General features: G+C 35.7%; 5 protein-coding genes across 5 annotated transcripts in view; 2 read left to right on the forward strand and 3 right to left on the reverse strand.

The window, feature by feature from the left end:
• Nucleotides 1-5,562: 5,562 nt before the first annotated feature.
• Nucleotides 5,563-9,613, reverse strand: LOC101892922 (septin-interacting protein 1). The gene is made up of 5 exons (XM_005188798.4): nt 9,302-9,613; nt 8,634-9,232; nt 8,392-8,573; nt 6,350-7,443; nt 5,563-6,281 (listed from the first exon to the last, which is right to left on the reverse strand). The coding sequence occupies exons 1-5, from the start codon at nt 9,408-9,410 to the stop codon at nt 5,677-5,679; spliced, it is 2,589 nt and encodes an 862-aa protein (XP_005188855.2). The 5' UTR covers nt 9,411-9,613; the 3' UTR covers nt 5,563-5,676.
• Nucleotides 9,614-10,600: 987 nt separating this feature from the next.
• LOC101892745 (E3 ubiquitin-protein ligase CHIP) lies at nt 10,601-14,024 on the reverse strand. The gene is made up of 6 exons (XM_005188797.4): nt 13,736-14,024; nt 13,445-13,643; nt 13,217-13,358; nt 11,424-11,529; nt 11,301-11,357; nt 10,601-11,231 (listed from the first exon to the last, which is right to left on the reverse strand). The coding sequence occupies exons 1-6, from the start codon at nt 13,856-13,858 to the stop codon at nt 10,989-10,991; spliced, it is 870 nt and encodes a 289-aa protein (XP_005188854.1). The 5' UTR covers nt 13,859-14,024; the 3' UTR covers nt 10,601-10,988.
• A 1,757-nt stretch (nt 14,025-15,781) lies between these two features.
• Nucleotides 15,782-16,976, reverse strand: LOC101894118 (speckle-type POZ protein). The gene has a single exon (XM_011296394.3). The coding sequence runs from the start codon at nt 16,895-16,897 to the stop codon at nt 15,824-15,826; it is 1,074 nt and encodes a 357-aa protein (XP_011294696.2). The 5' UTR covers nt 16,898-16,976; the 3' UTR covers nt 15,782-15,823.
• A 601-nt stretch (nt 16,977-17,577) lies between these two features.
• On the forward strand, nt 17,578-18,828 carry LOC101893944 (speckle-type POZ protein-like). The gene has a single exon (XM_005188805.2). The coding sequence runs from the start codon at nt 17,668-17,670 to the stop codon at nt 18,736-18,738; it is 1,071 nt and encodes a 356-aa protein (XP_005188862.2). The 5' UTR covers nt 17,578-17,667; the 3' UTR covers nt 18,739-18,828.
• A 575-nt stretch (nt 18,829-19,403) lies between these two features.
• The window catches only part of LOC101888019 (neuroguidin), a 224,175-nt gene continuing 218,067 nt past the window's right edge, over nt 19,404-25,511 (forward strand). Inside the window, exon 1 of the mRNA XM_059126080.1 lies at nt 19,404-20,321. Within this exon, the coding sequence (XP_058982063.1) occupies nt 20,313-20,321 (9 nt within the window). The 5' untranslated portion in view covers nt 19,404-20,312. The remainder of the gene's footprint in view (nt 20,322-25,511) is intronic.

The following is a 25,511-nucleotide window of genomic DNA, read 5'->3' on the forward strand; positions in this document are numbered from 1 at the left end:
TTTTGAGTCTTCTCAAAAGTTCTTTAAAGACGCAAATTTAAAAACCTTTCAGAGTCTTCTTAAAATCCTTCAAAATTTTTAATTCATTTGAGAATTTTTTTAAAAAAAAACTATCAATTTATGGACCTCTAAGGGTCCTCCATGCTCGTGTAAAGTATTCTTTAAAGTGGTATTGATCGAAAAACCTTCGAAATCTCTTCTACATCCACAATCAAGGCCTCCATCAAATACTCTCGACATGTCCATGTCGTGATGTTCAAAGTTCTCTTTTTTTAATTCCTTTCCAAGTCTTTTTTACATTCCCTAAGAAATCACGGATATAGAAGTAGTTGAATGTTAATGTAGCATCTTCTGGTTCCTCTCAAATACCTTTAAAAAAGTCCTGGTTTATGGGTCTTTTCGAGTCTTCTCAAAAGCTCTTTAAAAACTCAAATTTAAAAACCTTTCAGACTCTTCTTAAAATCCTACAAAAATTTTAATTCATTTGAGAATTCTTTAAAAAACTTTCAATTTATGGACCTTTAAGTGTCCTCCATGCTCGTGGAAAGTATTCTTCAAAGTGGTATTGATCGAAAAACCTTCGAAATCTTTTCTACATCCACAATCAAGGCCTTTATGAAATACTCTCGACATGTCCATGTCGTGACGTTCAAAGTTCTCATTTTTTTTTTTTTTTTGAATTCCTTTCCAAGTCCTTTTTTACATTCCCCAAAACATCACAGATTTAGAAGTAGTTGAATGTTGATATAGCATCTTCTGGTTCCTCTCAAATACTTAAAAAAAATTGGTTCATAGGACTTTATAGAATACTCTCGACATGTCCATGTCTTGACGTTCAAAGTTCTCTTTTTTGAGTTGCTTTCCAAGTCCTTTTTTGCATTCCCTAAAATATTAAAGATATAGAAGTAGTTAAAAGTTGATATAGCACCATCAGGTTCCTCTCATATACTTTTAAAAAATCCTGGTTTACAGGTCTTTTTGAGTCTTCTCAAAAGCTCTTCAAAGGCCCAAATTTAAAGACCTTTTAGAGTCTCATTAAAATGTATCGGAAATCCAAATGTAAAGACCTTTCAGAGTCTTCTTAAAATGTATCGGATATCCAAAATTCTTTGAAAACAGCTATCCAGGTGCATTTAAATCTGCCATGTTTTCTTAAAGTATTCTTAGAAGTGATATTGATCGAAGAAGCTTCGAAATCGCTTTTTTCGTCCCCATTTAAGGCCTTCTTAAAATACTCTCGAAATTCCATGTCCGAATCCTCTTTAGATTTCCTAAAAAAATTACAAAAATTATGGCTAATTAAAAATCATTCATTGGCCTTCTAAAGTAGCCTCTACTTACCTTGAAAAAATCCTTGTTTATTGACCTTCCCTAAAGGTTTCACAAAAAATCCATCCCTCCAGAACTTTCAGTCTTTGCTTCGTACTTTCTCCATGTTTGTAGAAAATTGATTTCTTTCTTCGAAAAAAAAAAAAATTAAAACAATTACGTTGAATATTTCCAACAGATAAGTTACGAATCCACTTCGACTTGCTTGCGATTAGATTAGTTCAGAAAAAATGCAATAGGTGCGTGAAATATCTAAAAACATGCTGCCTTTTTGATTAAATTCCGAAACTATTACTTCCAATCATAATGTTCTATTATGTCTCAAAACTGTTATCTGCAAATTAGGTGATTTCGAATTTACGACATGGCTGTTAACCGGTAATTGATATAATTTATTTAGTCACCCAATATCAGCGATTTCAGTTACATTGATTTTCTCAGAAATAAAAGGGGTAAAGGTTTTTGGAGATAAGAAAATTTAAGTGGTACTTTAAATTTTATTGGGTAAGGCCCCAGAGGGGTTTCAAGTTATTTGGGTTATCTTGAGATCTGTGTCAGATTTTTCAAAAATGAAAATATTTTATGATGAGTTATCGGTTCAGGATTATAGATTTTTTACCCTCAGCCATATATGGCTAGAGAGGGTATATATCATTTGATACGGCCAAAAACGTACCTCATTGAAATAACGTTCCATTTGGAGTCGATCTAGCTATGTCCGTGAGTCCGTCCGTCTGGCTGGATGGGGCGCACGATAACTCTGGAAGGGAGTATCCGGTTTGATCCAAACTTAGTACATCGTAATATTATTGTGAAACTTAGATCGAATTCGGAAATGGGAAATATCAGTCCAATCCTTCTGGTACCTCCCATACAAAACGTCGAAATTTTCAAAATATATATTTTCTGCATGGAAAGAGAAACGATAATCCGATTTTGCTCAAACTTTGCAAATCCTAATATTTACATCAATGCTAGGTCAGGTGGGAAAATGGACAATATCGGGCCATCCCATCAGGTACCTTCCCCACAAAGGGTCAACATATTGAATAATTATAACTCTTATAGGGTGTGATATAAGTGTCCGATTGTCTTCAAATTACAGACATTACAATATTTTTATTAACCCAAGGTCTAGTGTTAAGTTCGAATATATCGGTCCACTCCTTCTGGTACCTGCCACACAAAACGTCGAAATTTTCAAAAAATATATTATCTGCACCGAAAGAGAAAGGATAATCCGATTTTGCTCAAACTTTGCAAATCCTAATATTTACATCAGTTCTAGGTCAGGTGGGAAAATTGACAATATCGGCCCACTCCATCAAGTACTTCCCCCACAAAGGGTCAAAATTTTGAATAAATATAACTCTTATAGGATGCGATATAAGTGTCCGATTCTCTTCAAATTACAGACGACACAATATTTTTATTATCCCATAATCTGGTGTGAAGATGGAATATATCGGTTCACGGCTTCTGGTACCTCCCACACAAAATGTCGAAATTTTCAAAAAACAATTATTTTCTGCACAGAAAGAGAAAGGATAATCCGATTTTGCTCAAACTTTGCAAATCCTAATATTTACATCAGTTCTAGGTCAGGTGGGAAAATGGACAATATCGGCCCACTCCACCAAGTACCTCCCCCACAAAGGGTAAAATTTTGAATAATTATGACTCTTACAGAATGTGATATAAGTGTCCGATTGTCTTCAAATTACACACATCACAATATTTTTATTAACCCTATATCTGGTGTGAAATTGGGATATATCGGTCCACTCCCTCGGGTACCTCCCCCACAAAGCGTCAAAGTTTTGAATATACATGAAGCTCATAAAACGCGAAAATAACATCCGATTCCATTCAGACTTGGTACATCTCAATATTTCCACCAATACAAGATATGTTAAAAGGATGGTAGAGATCGGACCATTCCTTCGGGTACCTCCCACACAAAGGGTCAAAATTTTGAATAACCAAAATGATCATAAAATCTGAAATAAGTATCCGATTCTCTTCAAATTTCACACATCCCATTATTTCTACTTTCTGAAGATCTGGTGTGAAATTAGGATATATCGGTCCACTCCTTCTGGTACCTCCCCTGCAAAGGGTCAAAATTTTGAGTATCCACGAAGCTCATAAAGCGCGAAATTAACATGCGATTCCATTCGGACTTGGCACATCTCAATATTTTCATCAACACAAGATATGTTATAAAGATGGTACATATCGGACCATTCCTTCGGGTACCTCCCCCACAAAGGGTCAAAGTTTTGAATAACCAAAACGATCATAAAATCCGAAATAAGCATCCGATTCTCTTCAAATTACACACATCCCATTATATCTCCTAACACAAGATCTGGTGTGAAGATGGGATGAATCGGGCCAATCCTTCTGGTACCTTCCCCACAAAGGTTTCAAAATTTTGAGAATCCACGAACTTCATAAATCGCGAAATTAACATCCGATTCCATTCAGACTTCGTACATCTCAATGTTTCCATCAACACAAGATCTATTACAAAGATGGTAGAGATCGGACCATTCCTTCTGGTACCTCCCACACAAAGCTTCAAAGTTTTGAATAACCAAAACGATCATAAAACCTGAAATAAGCATCCGATTCCATTCAGACTTGGTACATCTCAACGTTTCCGTCAATACAAGATCTGTTATAAAGATGGTACAGATCGGACCATTCCTTCTGGTACCTCCCACACAAAGCGTCAAAATTTTGAATAACCAAAATGATCATAAAATCTGAAATAAGTATCCGGTTCTCTTCAAATTACACACATCACAATATTTTTATTAACCCAAGATCTGATGCGAAGATGGAATATATCGGTCCACTCCTTCTGGTACCTCCCCCACAAAGGGTAAAAATTTTGCGTATCCACGAAGCTCATAGAACGCACGAAATTTACTGCCGTTTCCATTAAGACTTGGCAAATCTCAATATTTCCATCAACACAAGATCTGTTATAAAGACGATAGAGATCGGACCATTCCTTCTGGTACCTCCCACACAAAGCGTCAAAATTTTGAATAACCAAAATGATCATAAAATCTAAAATAAGTATCCGATTCTCTTCAAATTACACACATCCCATTATATCTCCTAACACAAGATCTGGTGTGAAATTGGGATATATCGGTCCACTCCTTCTGGTACCTCCCCAACAAAGGTTTCAAAATTTTGAGTATCCACGAACTTCATAAATCGCGAAATTAACATAGGATTCCATTCAAACGTGGTACATCTCAATGTTTCCATCAACACAAGATTTTTTATAAAGATGATAACGATCGGACAATTTCTTCTGGTACCTCCCCCACAAAGGGTCAAAGTTTTGAATAACCAAAACGATCATAAAATCCGAAATAAGCATCCGTTTCTCTTCAAATTACACACATCCCATTATTTCTACTAACACAAGATCTGGTGTGAAATTGGAATATATCGATCCACTCCATCTGACACCTCTCCCACAAAGGGTAAAAATTTTGCGTATCCACGAAGCTCATAAAACGCACGAAATTTACATCCGTTTCCATTCAGACTTGGCAAATCTCAATATTTCCATCAACACAAGATCTGTTATAAATATGGTACAGATCGGACCATTTCTTGTGGTAAAAATTTCGGAAAACAAAACGCTCAAAAAAAGCCCTATAAGCATTCAACTCTCTTCAAATTTCACACATCCAAATATTTTTGCTAACACAAGATCTGTTGTGAAGTTGATATACATCTGCCAACCCCTTCTGGTACCTCTCCCACAAATGGTCACAATTTCCAATACATATATCTGTCATAACTTGCGAAACAACTTCACAAGTTGCTATATCTAAATTTATTTCTCTTAACCAGAAATCGGATATGATACCTTAAAACTCGCCCCACAATATGTACCTTTTGTGTGAAACCTATTGCTTGTCCCCCCTACGTAAGCCATTCCGTCTTTTACTGTGCTAACAAGTTTATGAGTGCGAAAGATAAAAGCAATAAGTCTATGACTGATGATGATTTTGCAAAAATTACCTGGAATTATGTTCACAATTATGATGGCCGAATTGCCTACAAAGCTTAATGGCCAAATTGCCAAATTGCCATTAACATACGACGATGACAACAACGACCTTAAACGCATGTTGCAATACCAATGACTGCACAATCCTACATTGGGTCAATGTGGACATTACAAAACAGATTTTGAGCTACAAGTTAGCAACTGAAGAAGACACCTCCCTAGGCTCTTCACTTACAGTATGTGAACGCTAATGTTTATTAAAACTTAATTAATATTCATTTTTTCTAACTTAACGCCAATCTTCAATTTAAAACTCCCGTCACAGCACGTTCCAACATTGGCTGCAGCGGTGTGGGTATCCAATTCTTAAACGTACTATCGGTTATCATACAAACATTACGATCTATATAGCAATATAATTTGCCAACACGATAGACTTGTTTGCCCATTTCACGGCGGCCCGGCAACGGGGCAAAGAGTATACCCCGTTCGGCACATTTGCGTGAAACCAATTCCTTGAATTCCAATTGTACGGGGGCAGCACCAGACATATCCATATTTAATAAGATTGGAGGTGGCGGTGGCTGAGGTGGTGGTGGTGTACTTGTGGTCATTGTAGGTGTTGATGTCAAATTTGACGGCACATTTGCCACTTGATCTGTGGCACGATGCATCATTTCCAGGGCACGACGTAAATGTTCTTTTATGCAGGTCTCACGCAATAGCTCTTCGGAAAACATACTTTTCCAGCCGCTATACCAGCGGGAAATTTCCACATAATCTGGTGATTGATTGAGCCACATGACCAATACCTGCATCCATTTGGGAAAGAAGAATTTATCCAGCAATTGGGCCATTTGGCCGGGTGGTATCAATTCATGCCATTCATAGACCTGGTTCCAGGGTTCTAAACAAATTAAAAACATTTTTAAAAGATCGTTAAATAATTAAAAGAAAAAAAACTCTGCCACTTACCCAAATCCTGTTGCAGGGGATTTATGATGAACTCATTCAAGACCATTTGCAGCTTGGGTATAATATGGGTCAGCAGGAACAGCTGCATTTGATGATCATCGAATGCCCCCTTCCATGGCGTAAGCATGGCCCGGGCCGAACGATCCTGTGGCAACCAGGCACGCAAAGCATTACCCAATTTTTCACGTATTGTGGGATAGATAAATTCCTCCATTTTATGACCCAAAATTGCATTCCATGGTAAAATCCAAATGTGTATGGGCACGGTGTCAGTCAAGGGATCCCATTGCCGGACACCGGCACTTAAACGTGGCAGCACTAATTGTTCCAACACTGAATCCAATATCCAAGAGGGGAAGAGCGGTGCCCAACAATCCAGCAGAGCTGCCATCGACTGATGATGTTTGGGATCCCAAAATTCAGCACATGAACGGAAACTTGGTATTACGCCAGCCCAAATCAGCGAGGAGTAAGGATCAAAAATATTTGAACGTTTCTCCGAGTTATCCTCATTCTGGACATCCAATATGGTACGCCATTTCTTTATAACATCCACATATTGTGTGGGAGCCTCCAGGGGTTTCCATTCGGCCAAATGTTGCTTCAGCAGAGGAGCTATTACCCCAGCTGCCAAATCATCTAAACCGAATTGTTTATATTCGGCGGCGTAATTTGTCTGTAACTCCAAGAATATTTCTTCGGCCCGTGACAACTTCAAATCTTCGCCACCCGCAGTTAGTTCATCAACCATGGATAGAACATGATCCAAGGTATTGATGTGATTTCTTTCTAAGCTAACAATTTCTTCCAACTGCTTCTTTTCCTGTTCCAAGGCCGTGTAGCGTTCATTGGCATTATTCTCTGCCGTATCCAGCGAGATAATATCCTGTTCACACATATTAACTATAAGCGAAAGATTGTGCATAAGTTCGGGTAATTGAAATGTGGCTGTTGTTTTCTTGGGCTGTGTTTCCTGTACCGCATCATAGAGATCTTCTTCCATAACTTTTGACTGGCCAAGGGCGTGATAACCGCTTAGGACACGTTTCTCGGGGCCCGTCATATCGATGACAGGGACATTGCCAAGCTTTTTGCTGAAAATAAGGAGATTGGCAAAGAGAACTTTAGAAAACTGGTCAAAAATAAATGACCTTTCATCGGAGATCCGTGACTTCTGATTAGAAATCAATGTCCTGTGATGATCAATGACCCCAATCAGTGGTCAATGAGCTCTTGTCAGAGATCAACGACCTCTAGTCAGAAGTCAATGACCTCTGGTCAGAGATCAATCAGACATCAATGAACCCGAATCAAAAATCAACGACCTCTGGTCGGAGATCAATGACCTATAGTCAGAGATCATTGACCTCTGGTTAGAGATCAATGACCTCTGGTTAGAGATCAACTACATCTGGTCAGAGATCAATAACCTCTGGTCAGAGATCAATGACCTCTGGTCAGAGATCAGTGACCTCTGGTCAGATATCAATGACCTCTTGTCAGAGATCAATGAACTCTGGTCAGATATCAATGACCTCTAGTCAAAGATCAATGACCTCTGGTCAGATAACAATGACCTCTAGTCAGACATCAATGACCTCTGGTCAGATATCAATGACCTCTAGTCAGAGATCAATGACCTCTGGTCAGAGATCAATGGACTATGGCCGTAGATCACTGACCTCTGGTCAGAGATCAATGACCTCTGGTCAAAAGTCAATGACCTCCGGTCAGAGATCAATGACCTCTGGTCAGAGATCAATGACCTCTGGTCAGAGATCAATGACCTCCGGTCAGAGATCAATAACCTCTGGTCGGAGATCAATGACCTCTGGTCAGAGATCAATGACCTCTGGTCAGAAATCAATGACCTCTGGTCAGAAATCAATGACCCCGTATCAGAGTTCAATGATCCAGATTAGAGATCAACGATCCCGAACCAGATATCAATAACCTGTGGCCAGAGATCAATTACTTCCGGTCAGAGATAATTGAGCTCTGGTCAGAGTCACAAGAAATAAATTTTTTTTCTAATCTCTAACCTAATCTTATCGCCAATAATGAAATTCGAGCTTTTGCCCTTCTCCAGGACCTCTTCGACAGATTTGTAATAGTAACGTTTAGCATTTTTATCGGAACGACCATCTCCTCCCTTCTTCCACTTATTTAATTTCTCCTTGAATTCCTTTGCCTCGCGGACATCTTCATCGATTTTGGGAGCGTGCTACAGAATTTACATATCCATTAGTTGCATATACGCTATACCAATCCTTTTCTAACTTACCCCTTTACCACCCACACTGGCCGCCGTTTCAGGGCCATAAGCACCAATCGCACCTCTGCCCTTGCGTACATGAGCCTCTACAGGCTGGGAAATACCCTGCAGATCTTTACCCAAACCCATGCCAGGTTTGTAACCCATTTGTAACAATAACTTGGCACCAATGCCACGGGTATGCTGCTCCCAGGCACCAACTTTAAGGTGACCGGTCTGTTGCTTAAAACTGGACTTCGATGGTGGTGGCATTCTACGTTCTGGTTCCTCTTCAGAATCTTCACTAGTATGTGGTGATTCGGCATCCATTAGTGTCGGCCTTTGACCAGCACCAAAACCAGGATGGGCATTCAATTCATCCTCCTCATCGGTAATGGGATTTTCGGCATCGTCTGAATCTCGGTCATCATCTTTTTCCTCGCCTTTGGCTTTATTTTTCTTGCCAGCCTGTTGTATGCCACCGGCCACAAAACTTACTGGTGCTGTATAATCTTTGGATCTGCTTCCCGATGGACCACCACCCAGACCCATGCGACGACGTCCCTTGCGTCCGCGACCAGATGTCTCTTCATCGTCATCATCCTTGTCACTGTCATCAGCCCAAATGCCTTGCAAAGAATTAAAAAAAATGTTTTTGAAGATTTGTAGTTGAATTCAATTTGGTCATCTTAACTTACCGTAAATTGCCTGCTGTTTACTTTGCTTTTTCCTAAAACGATTTGGATTGAATTCGTTTTCCAAATCATAATCGGTTATTTCGAAACGTTCATATTCCTCGTCGCCCATGATTTTTGCACCTCCTAGTTGACAATAGAAACCTCTAAATTTTGTATGTTAACCAAACTCCAGTTGGATGCAAAGTCCTTCAAAACATAATGTCCAATAGCAGTTATTGAAAATTTGGAGCAACCGATAGGGCTTTATTTCGTAGGTTTCCTGGAAAATGAATTATTTATTTTGCACAAACTCGGAAGGACTCAGCCGCACGAACGTTTATAAACACAATGCTTCTTCTTCCATGCTATCCCAAGTTAAATGATAGCAGACAAATAAATTCATTAAATTCGCATTAAATTCAACTCTTCCAACAGGCAGATTCATTGATGTGATAATTTTGGGCTAGAAATTAGCACAAATGATCAGAAAATTGCCATTTTTGTAACATTTATTATTAAATAGTAAATGTCTTGCTTTGGCCCTTTTAAAGAGAGTGGCATTCCTTGTGAATTGACAACAAACTATAAAGCCGGGCAGCTGATTTAAATATAGGAATCAGTAGTTCGAGTCTTAAACAATCTTTTAAAGAATAGAAAAACACATCGTTTGTGTAAAACAATTATTTTAAAGCTTATAAAACGTATATACCAAATTTTCAAAAGTTAAAAATTATATTTTGGAGTCTCCAATATATCTCCATATAATCCAAAGAGCGGCAACATTTGGCAAGGAAAAACAGATTGAAAAGCGACGGCAAAAAACATGGAAAATTTTTAGTTTATTCATGATAATGCCTGATTTATGGCAAAGTTTTTTAAACTGTTATTAAATTAAATAAAATAATCAAACTTTGAATTATAGTGAATGCTTCATGCAAATGATGCTATGAAAGTTTTTAAAGCGGTTCAAAGTAACGATCTCTGTGCAGGGATTACTAGATCGAGAAACAACCTTCAAAGGCTTTCAAACTGTAAAGAAAATCAATGAAGCTGCCATTGATTATTAGTTAATGCACCACGTATTGTCAAGTTCGTAAGGCAAAATACTGGGATTTTTGAATTTTTTTTCCCCATTTAGACGGTTTTTCATCTTCAAAGAAGTAGGAAATCAGTGCTTTTGACTTAAGATTGTTCCTAAATTCCTGTAGCGAGACAGGGACAGTTTTTTGTTGCATCAGAAATCTTCGAGTAGTAATTTTTTTAGGTAAGCAATTTGATTGTCTTCTCAGTTCCCGAATTTAAATCAAAAAATATTTCACATTACATCTTCAGAAATCAATATGTGTGTGTATTTTTATTGCTTATTTCCTATATGATATCTAATTGTAAAACCAGTCAACAATTGAAGTTAGGAGGAATATTTAGTGAACCAGAGTGATAAGGAAAAACTAATCTAACAAACGAATACATAAATACATATTTGCATAATTTGGTGATGGCAAATTTTGCAAAAAGTTAAGAAATGATTCCAAAGAAATCATCTTTAAAATATCTAATATAGTATTAATTACATATATCCAATATAATAAAATTGAGAAGTATCAAAAAAATTTTAACTTTTCAAAGAAATCAAATGAAAGTAAAATTTCTCAAAATTGTATCAATATAATACTCGGGGAATTCTAGGGGTTTTTGTTTGCTCTAACATCTAATAATCCAAGGACCATTCATTTTCGGCAATAAAAGCATCGACCACTTCTTTCATTGTAAAATTCGGTATTAATTGGTCTTGTGTTAGTTTGACACGTGTCACCGGATCAAAGTGGCCAACACGTTGTAAATGCTCCTCGATATCTTTACGCTCATAGGTAATGCCAGATGGTGTTATGACAGGATCGGTTAGGATTTCGAAACTGATTTTGCCGCACAAGTAGTCGGGTACCTCGCGTTTCTGCAAAAGGACAAATAAAATGGGAATACTTACTTATTTTTTTTTAATTTTTCTTTATTTAAATATTACCCTTCGACGTTCATCAACTTTGGCAAAGATGTTATTCAACTCCTTGATATGATCATCCTAAACATTTGGGGGAAAAATGAAATGTTGTTATTTAAAAAAAATCTATAAAAATAAGTTACTCACACATTCTTGTTCAATTTCTTGTTGCTTTTCTTTTAGTTGGTCTTCACTTGTGCTGTCATCTAGCTTCAGTTTGGCCAAACGATTTTCCATGTCTTCTTTTATTAGCCTGGGAATTTATGGAAGAATTCGAATATTAGTCAATAAAAATATAAGGATGTATAAAAACCTAAGAATAAATAAATGCATTTTAAAAACAAGTAAAAAAGCAGCTAAGTACCCTCCACCATTTGAAAGAAACTTGAAAATTTTCAAAAAAATGCGAAAACTGCCACTTAATTGAAAATCGCTACATGGGACTATACGAAGACGTGGACCTGCATACGAAAATTTTTCTCATAGGCTGTAGCCCCCATTACCAACTTCAAATACGAAATTTTAAATAATTCCGGTAAATAATGTCGCTAAAATCAAGAAAATACTGAATATCGGGAGGTACCGTTATATGGTGGCTATACGAAGATTTGAACCTGCATACAAATTTTTTTGCCATAAGTTGTAGTACCCATTTGGATCTTTCAGTACAAAATTTGAAACGATTCCCGTAAATAATGTCGCTAAAATCATGAAAATACCGAATATCGGGAGGTAATGTTATATGGGGGCTACACGAAATCGTGGACCTGCATACGAACATTTTTGTCATAGGCTGTAGTACCCATTTCGAACTTCAAATACGAAATTATAAATAATTCCGGTAAATAATGCCGCTAAAATCATGAAAATACCGAATATCGGGAGGTGCCATTATATGGGGGCTATACGAAAATTTGAACCTGCATACAAAATTTTTTACCATAGGTTGTAGTACCCATCTGGATCTTCCAGTACGAAATTTGAAACGATTCCCGTAAATAATGTCGCTAAAATCATGAAAATGCCGAATATCGGGAGGTAATGTTATATGGGGGCTACACGAAATCGTGGACCTGCATACGAACATTTTTGTCATAGCCTGTAGTACCCATTTGGATCTTCCAGTACGAAATTTGAAACGATTCCGGTAAATAATGTTGTTGAAATCATCAAAAAACCGAATATCGGGAGGCAATGTTATATGGGGGCTATACGAAGACTTGGACCTGCATACAAAAATTTTTGTCATAGGCTGTAGAACCCATTACGAACTTCAAGTACGAAATTATAAATAATTCCGGTAAATAATGTCGCCAAAATCATGAAAATACCGAATATCGGGAGGTGCCGTTATATGGGGCTATACGAAAACGTGGACCGACATGGCCTATTTACGAACTGAACCTGCCTACTGGTAAACTATGCATCTTATAGCTTTAGACCTCTCTCTCTCTCTCTCTGTAGCATTTAAGTTATTCTTTTCCCACGAGAACACCCGAAGAGATACTGCAATGAAAGCATGTGAAGATTTTATGTCTCCTCAATAAAAGGCTCCACTGATGTCTAAATCGATTCCTCTGAGCAACACTAACATCCAGAGAACACACTGAAACCGTATAGCTAACCACAGACTGAACTATAGTCATTTTATAAGATTTCAATATTGTCTCCCTGCTGATGAAGTTCTTTGGGGAAAGAAACCCCCATTATCCTGGCTACTTCTTTTTTTGTCTATAAACTTTAGGTTTTTAAAATTCCTGAATTTGCAATTCGAAAATACCATATTAATTCATACCTATTTATATGGCTTTGTACCTCACTGATGAAGTTCTTTGGCAATATACAACCCATTATCTTTATCCTGGCTACTTCTTTTGTCTATCAAGTATGGGTTTTTCAAATTTTTTTGTTTTGAAACTCATAATAATATTATTTCATACCTATTTATATAGCTTTGCAGCTCAATTTCTTGGCAAATACGCTTCTCCTCCAGGACATTCCAACGTTTCTTGCGGGCCAAACGCAGCTGAGAGGTTATATCATCGCCAAAGTTTTGTTTTTGTTCCTTGGACAAATCAAAGGCTTGGACAAGCAAAATACACGGAAAACAAACAAAATTCAATGATTCCAAGAGAAAATTATTACCATAATAAAAACAAAACACTTACCCCTTTGTAAATGTTTTATGGCTTCGTCGTAGAGTTCCATTTCCATTAGACATTGGCCGAGAAAGAAATGTGCCTTTAGCATATTCGGATCTATGTCCAATGCCCGACGACAATCCTGGCAAGATAACTCCCAACGTTTCAATTTAAGATGGCACAGGGCACGATTTGTGAAATAGGTGGCATTATTTGGATTTTTGATCTAGGGTGATCAAAATTTAAAGGTCATTATTAATATAAATCCCAAACTGTACATTTCTTCCAAGTTAACCACGGAAGATGTCTTCCACTTACTATGCACTTGGAATAGCAATTAATGGCATCATCATATTTCCTTGCCGAGAATAGATTATTGCCCTGCTCCTTCAATTGGACGTCTGTCAAATTCGTCGTAGAGTAAACATGTTTGCTACTCATCTTGAATTTGGGTACTTTGGAATTCGAAAACTTCTCCAAAATTCCAAAAATAGCTAAACCTCTTTCCTTTTCTTTTTGTTTTTTATTTTATTGTTGTAACTAGAGATGTGAGGTTGCGGAACGAACTAGTTCAAGGGAACTGTTCACTGAAGGGAACGATAAGAAATAGTTACAGTTTGTGAGTCCATTAAGTTCCGTTGCGTTAAGACATATGGATGCACATATAACAACAAGTAGAATCGTTCGTGGCCTAAAATCAGGGTCTAGAAAACGGCAAAAAGGCGATAATGAAGAACAAGAATATAGGATTATTGAAAATAACCATATGAGAATAAACAAAAACAGATCTGCAAACACCATATAAATCGGCAGAAAATGTAATGAAACATTTCCAAGGTAGATTTAACAATTAACCGCATCAGCGAATTGCTACAACAAAGCAACTTTTGTGGTACCCTCAAATGTCAAAATAAGCATCTAAGGCGAAAAACATACATTCGCCATGGCATTTCAATTTTGCGGCAAATATGTTTCAACCAATCAAAACATGTTTAAGAATGCCCAGTAATCAAGCTAGTAGACGCTTCGTGGATACCAAATAGGAAGGAAAACCATTCGTACGGAGCTGACTTACTCAATAAAATCTTCTAGTAATGTATTATAAACAAGTTCTTTGAGATATGGGATCAAAATCTGTAAATACCTTAGAGCTGGCGGTACAATTATGTGGATGCGGATTTTAAATTGAAGACATTTTTGTTGGGGAATTTAAGATAGAAACACAAATTGCCTAAATCCAGACAGATCTTGATCTGTTGTCACAATCTTAGCTCCTGAAGGCTTTTCTAAACGTCCTATAAGAAAATACTTGACATTCCTCGTGAATTGATATCCCGAAATAGAGATCGATAGTTCAAGTTGAAAAATAATAAATTTATTTTATGAGACCATTTTCTAAGAAATTCGATCCCTTGTTACAAATATTAGTTATAAAACACAAGCAAATGTTTTTTTATGCACTAAAAAGTTTGAAAATTGCATTTTGGAACGATATAATTACGGGAGCGGCAACATTTGTTAGGGATCAACAGATCGAAAAGTGGCCTGAATAAACATAGCGCCAAACTGGATAAACTACAAAGGATCAAATTGAGATTCTTCGAAGAATATTTTTCCAATCATCTGTATTAACATCATTTTTTCCAATATCATCAGAACGAGCTACATGGGTTTTTGGAGAGAATTTTTCAAATAGTATTTAGAGACAATCAAATGACGTCTAGTGCTTTCCAAGGCAATCAAAGGAATAAACTTGAATTGATTGGACTTGGACAATCAATGTGCAAATTTTTTAAATATTTCTTAAGGCCATTGGTGCAGAATTTGAAGACACTAAAAAGGTTGAAAATTACATTTTGAAACAGTATAATCACGGGAGCGGCAACCTTTGTTAGGGATCAACAAGTGACCTGAATAAACAAAGTACCAAACTGGAATAAACTCCAAAGGATTAAACTTAGAGCCTGGCGAAGCAGTCAAGAAGGATTTTTGATTACAAAATTATCAGATAGAGCAACGCGGTTTTCAGAATATTTTTAATATAGTATTTAAGAACAATCAAATCAATTGTTGTCTAGCGCTTTCCAACGCAATCAAAAAAATATACTTGTATTAATTGCACAATCAACGTGGGAAATAATTTTTCAAAGGCTATCTGCATAGAATTTTAAGACGAAATATTAAAATCTATCGGAGCAATCTAAATCGAAAATAAATATTTAAAATCTCTTTTTGTAAGGATATTAAAAGGTAATCTTTTAAGAATTTAAGTTTGGTAAGGATATTAGATTTTTTAGGTTTTAGTTTTTCTTTTTTTAAGCAGATTTAAGACTTAAAATATGTTTTATTAATAAAATTCGGTAATACTTAATAACTGTTTTTTATTAACCAAATCAAATTCAGATTTCAATTTCTTTCAACACAGCCATTATAGTTTTGAATTTCTTCTATTAATTGAGGATACCTTGCAGTCATCGTGTGCCAGTCTTTGCTCGTCATAACCGCATCCAAATTTGTTTTTATAAAATGTATTGTCCTTAACTTTAAAATTTCGGAATTATGACGATCGGCCAAAATAAGTATTGTCAGCGCTGTGTCACATGTCAGTTCACGATTCAATATTATTTCACACATTAGTTTCAGTCTCTTCAGGGAGTATTTATCCGCTGCCACAAATAGATCCATGGGCATTTCTTCGACATTCGGTGCTTGATTTGTATAGATGAAGGTAAGCATTTCCCGCACCACTGTGTGGTCCAAATCATTAATGTCAACACAATTGGATTTGTTCTCCGCCATGGTCTGGTGTTCAAACATGGCTGCAAACACTTCGCTGCGCATGCTTAATATGTTTTTATGGGCCTTCAACTCTTGTCCGCTCACCATCAGTGTGACATCACTGAATTTTCCACTTTCTAAAAGTTTGCCCATATTCTGGAATAGATCCGCCTCATCGTGGGAGTTAATGGAAAAATCATTTAGTGGCATATCAATGACATCATCAATCACACAGATTTCACAACGTACCGAGAGATTGTCGTCTGTGGGATCTTCCTGGCTGTCCTCCTCAATTTCAATGGGTCGCGGAAATATAAAGACATCTTTCGCCACAGCCGTATAGAGATTATCCTTGCCAATGTTGGAACAAGTTTGTCCACTTCGATTTTCCATTGAACCCCGGAATTTAAATTTCACCTGGCATTGATCACAGCATACCAATTTCAATTTTAATATGACAATCTTGCCAATTTTCGTTATGGCCAGTTGCCATTTGATGTCGTTGGATTTTTCATTGGTAAATATGGGGGAGATGGTCTCACCATTGAAATAATTGAAATTTTCTATTTTCCAGACATAGGCGAATTTGCTGACTTTGATTCGGTCACAAAACCAAAAATCGCCTTCATCGATCCTTGGCCGCTTTGCGGAGGGGCAGTGGTGTAGAATGCAGGTCCTCTTTGTATTGGAATTGGATGCCATAGGATTTCGTTGGGAACGGCAAGGCAAATGTGCTATGGCAAATGTCCGAATAAAACTAAAAGGAAAATGTTTTGTTTCAAAGGCACATATAAAAGAATTGGCATGAGCTTACCTGTGTTTTTTTTTTTTTTCAGAAACAGGTAGCTTACGTTATTAATTCGTTGCCTGGAAACATATGTATTTCAGTATTCGATGAAAAATCAAATCATGTTTTATCACAAAATTATTTGTCCTTAAATAAAACAAGAAAAAAATGCAAAACTTTTGGGATGATATTTTGAAAATTTGCGATTTTTGAACCAAATCACAAACCCACTTTTATAGGCCTTGGAACGGAATTAGGAAATATTCTTTAAAATATCCACGTTTAAAAACTCCACGTTTATTGCTGGGATGGATGTTGAAAAAATATTTTTTAAAAAATCCACGTTGGGTCGGGTATTGAAAAATATTCTTCAAAAAATCCAAGCCTATTGATGAGATGCATTCGATTTTAAAAACGAATATTGAGATAGTTTTTTTACATTTAATTAAATTAAAATATGTTGATGAAAAACTAATAATTCTTCCAAAAAAGGTCTGTCGCATCCTTCCAAGAACAATTAGCAAATTGCAGCTGTTGGAAATGCCACCATATTTAGTAATCCATTCTTACCTGTCAACCTCATTTCCCTACTCACTCCATTGTACCTGCCCTGATTTCCATATTCTAAAGTGGGTAAGCAATGGCTGTTGCAACGTAACAGTTCTCTTTCAGACACCGCCGTGACATGACATCACCATCCTCTACAATAGCAGCAGCCGTCAACAACTGTTCTCTGCATCGATCATCAAGTGATAAAACCAAAAAATCATGGTTCTGCGATCGTGTCACCGTATCTCGTCTGCAGTATGTGTGGAAAATTGAAAAATTTAATTCGTTCAAGTCGCAAGTGGAATCGCCGATTTTTCCGCCCGCCAGCAAAGACAGTCAAATCCGATGGCAAATTGTTATGAGCCAGGCTGAGGGCTACGTTGTGTTGCTGGTAAAAATGGTTGCCTCAAATCAGTCTTGTGTTAAATTCAAAATCAAATTTAAAATATTAAAACCCAATGGCTGCATAGATGATTCGCTGGGAAAATGGAATGGCAATGGATCGGCCCAGGGTTCTTTGGTATTCCCAAGGAAAATTACTCTCTCCGAGCTACGCAGTCCAGCACGGGGTCTAGTAACAAATGGTAACCTATTTCTGAGATGTGAGCTAACCCTTATGATTGATGCCATACACAGTTCACCGTGGGAGGGTTTGAAAATTGCCGGCTCGGCGCTGCATGAACGCATGGCCAAACTTTTGGATTCTGGCAAGTTTAGCGATGTCACCTTAGTTGTCCAGGGCGAGGAGTTGTATGCCCACAAGGCCATATTAAGTCTACGTAGCAGTGTCTTCTCAGCCATGTTTGAACACGAAACAATGACCGAAAATGAAACCAATCAAATACTCATCAATGATTTTGAACCGGTGGTCATCAAAGAAATGCTCATCTTTATGTACTCGGATAGTGCGCCGAACATTGAGGGTATGGCCGGCGAACTACTGGCAGCAGCGGATAAATATGATGTGGAACAGCTGAAGTGCTTGTGCGAAATGGTCCTCAACAATGAGATATCGAATGAAACGGTCTTGCCCACATTGGTATTGGCCGATCAGCATTCGGCGTTGACGTTAAAGAAACGATGTTTTCATTACATTAAATTGAATCTGGCCAGTATTGTGTTCACCAAGGAATGGAAGACAATGTTGAATAATTATTCGGAACTAATACGAGAAATTGAAGCCTACAATGGATGCCTTCAAAATTAGATAGAACTAGAATTGAGATAAAACTTCAAGTATTTTCTGTGTATATAATTAAATTCAAATTTAAATAAATGTGATAAATCAAACTGAAAATTAATTTATTTATTAAGAGATTTTCAAGGACCAGCAAGGTAAGTAAGAATATATTTTTTTCTATGGACCCCCGAAGCAATAAATATGAATTTTTTAACAAATTTTTTTAAGGATTACCCAATATATAAGCCTGTATTTTCAAACCTCTTTTTTTAAACATATTTATTCAATAAATAAACGTGCATTTTTAAAGAATATTTTTTAAGAACCATTAGATCCAGAAATGTGATACTATAAACATGCTTTTAGGACAATGAAATTTAAGGGCTCAATGGAAGGTAGAAGTGGACAAAACTGTTTTATATACCAGTGAGCTATTGAAATTCAGGAGGATATCACATTCCAATACTTTGGCCAGAAAAAGCGCCAATTTTCTTCAATTTTTCATGTAAAATTTGCCGAGGACACTACCTATTCCCCGCCTTTTATGTTATTGTTAATTAAGCACACTCCTGATGTTTGCCTCGTATTTAAATGAAAAATCGGCCAAAAATCATTTATCTCAAAATTGCAAATCGATTACTGAAAAATCAACTTTGCAATTTTCACCACCGATCAAAGTCAACATCGATGTTTATGCTTTTCAAACGATTAATCAAAAGTCGACCTACGTATCCCTATGCCCGTTTTTGCATTGTTTTTGTCTTCGACTTTTGACGGGAGAGCACGCGAAACAACAACGCGCTAATTTGTAGAATTTCATTCACATTAAAAAAATAAAACATAAATTTTATTCAACGGGCTTTAATAAAATAATAAAAAACAAAAATATTTTGCAATAATCAATAATATTTGTAAATAATAATAATAATAAAAAACACAACAAAAATATAACCCTCAAACTTCTTTAGTTGTAAAGAAAAGGAAGAAGAAAAAAACGCGTGAGAGAGAGTGAGTGAGCCGTGGCCAATAATAAGAAAAACACAACATATTTTTTAGCACGTGTTTTTTTGTTTGTGTAATTTAAAGAATAAGAAGAAGAAGAGGCATATTAAAATATTCATTCCCCCTTTACCACATAACTCACAACTTACTTGGTCGTAATCAAAACAAAACAAAAGAAGTGTGTTGTAAAGAAAAATTATTCTGAATAAATAAAAATACAAGAATCCCTGTAAATTTCGTGCACAAATTAGTGTTTTATACTTAAAAATATCTTGAAAAATACAATATTTTACATTGTAAATAAATTAAATAAATCAATGAAACAAAACAAGTGTTAAATTTTATATGTCTTAGATTAAGCGAAAACCCATAAGAATAATAATAGTGCAATTTTTTTTGTAAAAAAAAATATAACCAACGTTTCCAATTGCCTGTAGACCCTTCCCCTTTTTATTGCCGGCAAAGGAAATTCAGTTTTTGGACTTGACATTGACTTCTCGTCGTAACACTTGCTGCAGCTACTTGTGTTGTGAACAACAACAACTACACTATATATTTTTGGCGGAATTACCAGCGAATATATTTAAAAGGACTTCAAAATGGTTCAGGTATGTGAAATTATGAAATATTTTTTTTTTCTTAAATTCTAAATAATTTTTTTTTATTTTAACGAGTCTTAGTTGACTTAATGAAATAATGAATTTCAACTTGGGGTCTTCTGTCAAGTTAACATCCCCAAATTTTCGTTACAAATATTTTTTGTCAATGGGCTTCAATTTCGTATCTGGAGAAATAGCAGAGTAATGAACGTGGATTTTTTGAAAATATTTAAAGTAGCATTTTTGCGATCAAAATGAATTTCTGATTCCAAAGTCCAAAGGAATTTTAAGGAGCTTTTGGATTATTCATTTTTGTTCAGTAGCCTACTGAGTTGTTAATTAGGAAATGTTAAAGATATTTTTAAAGCACCTTCTAAGTAGACAGACCGTGGATTTTTTAAAGTACATTTTCAGGGACCATCTCTCAAGCCAATGTGGATTTTTCAAAAAAATATTTTTTTCAAGGACTTTCAACTTGTATTCTTTAGATAAGAACGTTCTGCACATTTTACGGGAATTTATTAAATATTTTTGTAAGGTCTTAACAATGTGGATATTTTTTCATGGACTATGAGAGTGACCAACATGGATATTTAAAAAATATTTTTTTCTGAGTAATCAACGTGGATTCTTCAAAAATATTTTTTAAGAAACTTCTGAGTATCCAACGTGAATTTTGTTAAAAAACATTTTTTCAATATCCCGAGGACCTTTAAAAAAATATCGATTAAGTACTTTGGAAAATTTTTAAACAATCAGGATTTTAAAAAAAAGTTTTCACGTTGATCTTCAAGGACCACCAGAGCCACAAACGTAGGTTTTTCTAAAAACCATCTGGATAATCGTGGATTTTTAACCTTTTTTCAAAAATTATTTTTAAACCATTTTGCAACCACAACATACTACGGTATCCCGAACAAACAAGCCAACACTGTTCTATTTTTAAATAATACAAGAAACAAAATTGTGGATTCTTAGAGCCGAAATCTTCGATTTTTTTTTAATTCATATCGGCGTAATTTCAAAATTAGTTTTAAGTACTTTTAAAAAATATTTATTTTCAAGGCATATCAGTCCCAGAATCCTTCGTTTTTAAGATTATTTCAAAAATTACGGCCAGATTTGTAGATTTGGACTTATAGAGCTTAATCGTAGACTTTTTCAGGATATTTTTCAGCCATCGTTTTTAAAGAATGTTCTAGGTATGTTTTCTAATACCATCTGGATAATCATGGATTTTCCACTTTTTTTTTTAAATTATTTTTAAATAAATACCAGAAACAAAATTATGGGTTGTTAGATCCGAAATCTTCAATTTTTTAAATAATTTTTTATTTCATATTAGCCCGAATCGGCGTTATTTCAAAAGTAATTTTAAGGACTTTTAATAAATATTTATTTTTAAACCACATGATTGTCAGAATACTTAATTTTTTAAGATTATTAAACTAAAAAATCAGAGCCAGAATTGTAGATTTGGATTTTCCTCTTTGTTTTTCAACGACTTTTAGAGCCTTAATCGTAGACTTTTTAAGGATATCTTTCAGCCATCATTTTTGAAGAATTTTCTAGACATGTTTTCTAAAGACCATCTGGATAATCGTGAATTTTTCAGCTTTTTTCAATAAATATTTTTAAATGAATGCCACAAACAAAATTTGTGGAATCCTCGCATCGAAATCTTCGAGTTTTTTTTTTTTGAAATAATTTTTTAATTCATTTTAACCAAGATCGGCATTATTTCAAAAGTAATTTTAAGTACTTTTTAAAAAAATTTTATTTTCAAGTCATATCAGTCCCAGAATCCTTCGTTTTTAAGATTATTTCAAAAATCACAATTGTAGATTTGGATTTTTCTTTATGTTTTTCAACATACTTTTTCAACGACTTTTAGAGCCTTAATCGTAGACTTTTTCAGGATACCTTTCAGCCATACTTTTAAAAAGAATTTTCTAGGAATGTTTTCTAAACTCCATCTGCGTTATGTCGTGGATTTTTCGACTTTTTTTTCAAAAATTTTTTTCAAACGAATATCAGAAACAAAATTGTGGATGAAATTGAATATTTAAATGTTTTCCGCTATGTTTTTCAACGATTTTTAGAGCCTTAATCGTAGACTTTTCCAGGATATCATCAGCCGTCATTTTTAAAGAATTTTCTAGACATTTTAGCTAAAGACCACCTGTGTTATAATCGTGATTTTTTCATCTTATTTTTCAAAATTTTTTATAAATGAATACCAAAAACAATATTTCGGTTCTTAGAACCGAAATCTTCCATTTTTTAAATAATTTTTAATTCATATTATCCAAAATCGGCATTACTTCAAAAGTAATCTTAAGGATTTTTAAAAATATCTGTTTTAAACCTTATCAGGGCCAGAATACTTCATTTCCTATGTATAATTTTTTGTAGACGAAACCAGAGCCAGAATTGTTGATTTGGATTTTCCCCTATGTTTTTCAACGTCTTTTTCAGGGTGTCTTTCAGCCACCATTTTTAAAGGATTACCTGGCTTTTTTTCTAAAGACCATCTCGTGAATTTTTAATATTTTAAAAAATTATATTTAAATGGATATCAGAACAAAAATTATGGATATTAGAAACGAAATCCTCGAATTTTTAAACCAATTTAGAATTGTAGATTTGGATGTTTTCCGCTATATTTTTCAACACCTGAACGACTTAACGATCGAAACACTGATATAAATATTACACCGTGTCATATTTGGACTATATCGTCTACTTATATGAGATACGTGCAACTTTTTGGAAAAGGTGGAAATAGGTGTGAGGTACCAGATATAGCGGACCGAAATATTTCACTTCATCTAATATAGATAAAAAAATTGCTATATATATCCAATATTATACGAAATCATAAATTCCGATAAATTACATGTTCATATCAGATTTTTGGCGAAGGAAAATATTTAGAATTTGGCCTTGGAAGCTTTAGTATTAAGAATTAATTGAATAAAGAAAGAAAGAAAATGCAAGACGTATAGAATCGCTGACTTGTTTCGCAATTATGACATATAAGTATTGGAAATTGTGACCCTTGGTGGTTGAGGTACCAGACCGGGTTGGTAGATATCTATCATCTTCACAACAGATTTTGCGTTAGCAAAAATGTTTGAATTTGTGAAATTTGATGAGAATTGGACGCTTACTTCGTGTTTTATGGGAGTTTTCTTTTCCTCCTGAACCCTTTGTGGGTTTTGACCGATTTATCCCATTTTCACAGCAGATCTTGTATTTGTAAAAATATTGGCATGTGTGAAATTTGAAGAGGACCGGATTTAATAATCGTTTTGGTCATTCGAAACGTTGATTCTTTGTAGGGGAGGTACCAGAAGGAATATTCCTATCTCTACCATCTTTAAAACAGATCTTGTGTTGGTAGAAATGTTGAGATTTGCCAAGTCTGAATGAAATCGGATGTTAGTTTCGCGTTTTAGGAGCTTCAGCATTGACCCGTTGTGGAGGAGGTAATAGAAGGAATGGCCCGTCTAACCCATAATTAAAACAGATCTTGTGTTGTATGAATTGAATCGGTTGTTAGATTCTTGTTTAAAAAGCTTCATTGACATTAAAAATGCTGACCCTTTGTGGTGGAGATACCTGAAGGCGTGGAACGATGTATTCCATCTTCACACCAGTCCTTGGGTTAACAAAATATGTGATGTGTATAATTTAAAATCATCGCATTTTATAAGGGTGGATCTATATTATTCATTTTCGCACCTTACCTTGAACTGATGCGCATATCAGGATTTACAAAATTGAGGCAAAATCGGATTAGCTGTGCAGTAAAATATTTTCTTTGAAAATGTTGACATTTTGTGGAGGAGGTAGCAGAAGGAGTGGGCCGATATTGCCCATTTCCGAACTCAATCAAAGTTTGACAATAATATTACGATGTACTAAGTTTGGATCAAATCGGATACTTTCATCGAGAGTTATTGTGTGCACCAGCCAGCCAGACAGACGAACGGACATCTCTAGATCGACTCCAAATACCAAAAAACGGATTTGGTCCAAAGAGACCTAAGGTCTAAAATCGTTATTTCGATGAGACACGTTTTCGACGTATCAAATGATATGTACCCTCTTTAGCCATATGGCTGAAGGTTTAAAAATCTTAAGGTCTTGCTGTCTGTAGATAAATATTATGTAGCAGGGGAGTAGTACGACGGAGTACCCTCGACAATCTGGATGGTAGGAACTATAAAGAAGGCAAATAGTTCATTTAGAACCTGTTTTTATACCCTCCACCATACTGTGGAGGGTATATTAACTTTGTCATTCCGTTTGTAACTCCTCGAAATACTCATGTCAGACACAACAAAGTATATATATTCTTGATCAGCGTAAAATTCTAAGTCGATTTAGCGATGTCCGTCTGTCTGTCCGTCTGTCTGTCTGTCCGTCTGTCTGTCTGTCTGTCTGTCTGTTGTAATCACGCTATCTTTCGAATGAATTGAGATACAAGGCTAAAATTTTGCACACGGGTTTATTTTTACAGTAGGCAGGTTAAGTTCGTAAATGGGCCATGTAGGTCCACGTTTTCATATAGCCCCCATATAACGGTACCTCCGATATTCGATATTTTGATGATTTTAGCGACATTATTCACAGGAATTGTTTCAAATTTGGTATTTGAAGTTCGAAATGGATACTACAGCCTAAGACAGAAAATTGTCTGTGCAGGTCCACGTCTTCGTATAGCCCCCATATAACTGCACCTCCCGATATTTGGGGTATTTTCATGATTTTAGGGACATTATTAATCGGAATTGTTCAAAATTTGGTATTTGAAGTTCGCAATGGATACTACTGCCTAAGACAGAAAATTGTCTGTTCAGGTCTACGTCTTCGTATAGCCCCCATATAACGGTACCTCCCTATATTCGGTATTTTGGTGATTTTAGCGTCTTTATTTACCAAATTTTTTTCAAATTACGCATTTAGAGTTCGTAATGGAAACTCCAGTCTGTGGCAAAAAATTGTCTATGCAGGTCCAGGTCTTCGTATAGGCCCCATATACCAGTACCTCCCTGTATTCGGTATTTTGACGAGTTTAGGTACAATACTCACCGAAGTTGTTTGAAATGTCGTATTTGAAGTTCGTAATGGATGCTACAGAATATGACAAAAAATTGTCTACGCAGGTTCAGGTCTTCGCACAGCTCCGAT

The sequence above is a fragment of the Musca domestica genome, unplaced genomic scaffold, assembly GCF_030504385.1.
Source record: "Musca domestica strain aabys unplaced genomic scaffold, Musca_domestica.polishedcontigs.V.1.1 363, whole genome shotgun sequence".
NCBI classification, from domain to species: Eukaryota; Metazoa; Arthropoda; class Insecta; order Diptera; family Muscidae; genus Musca; species Musca domestica.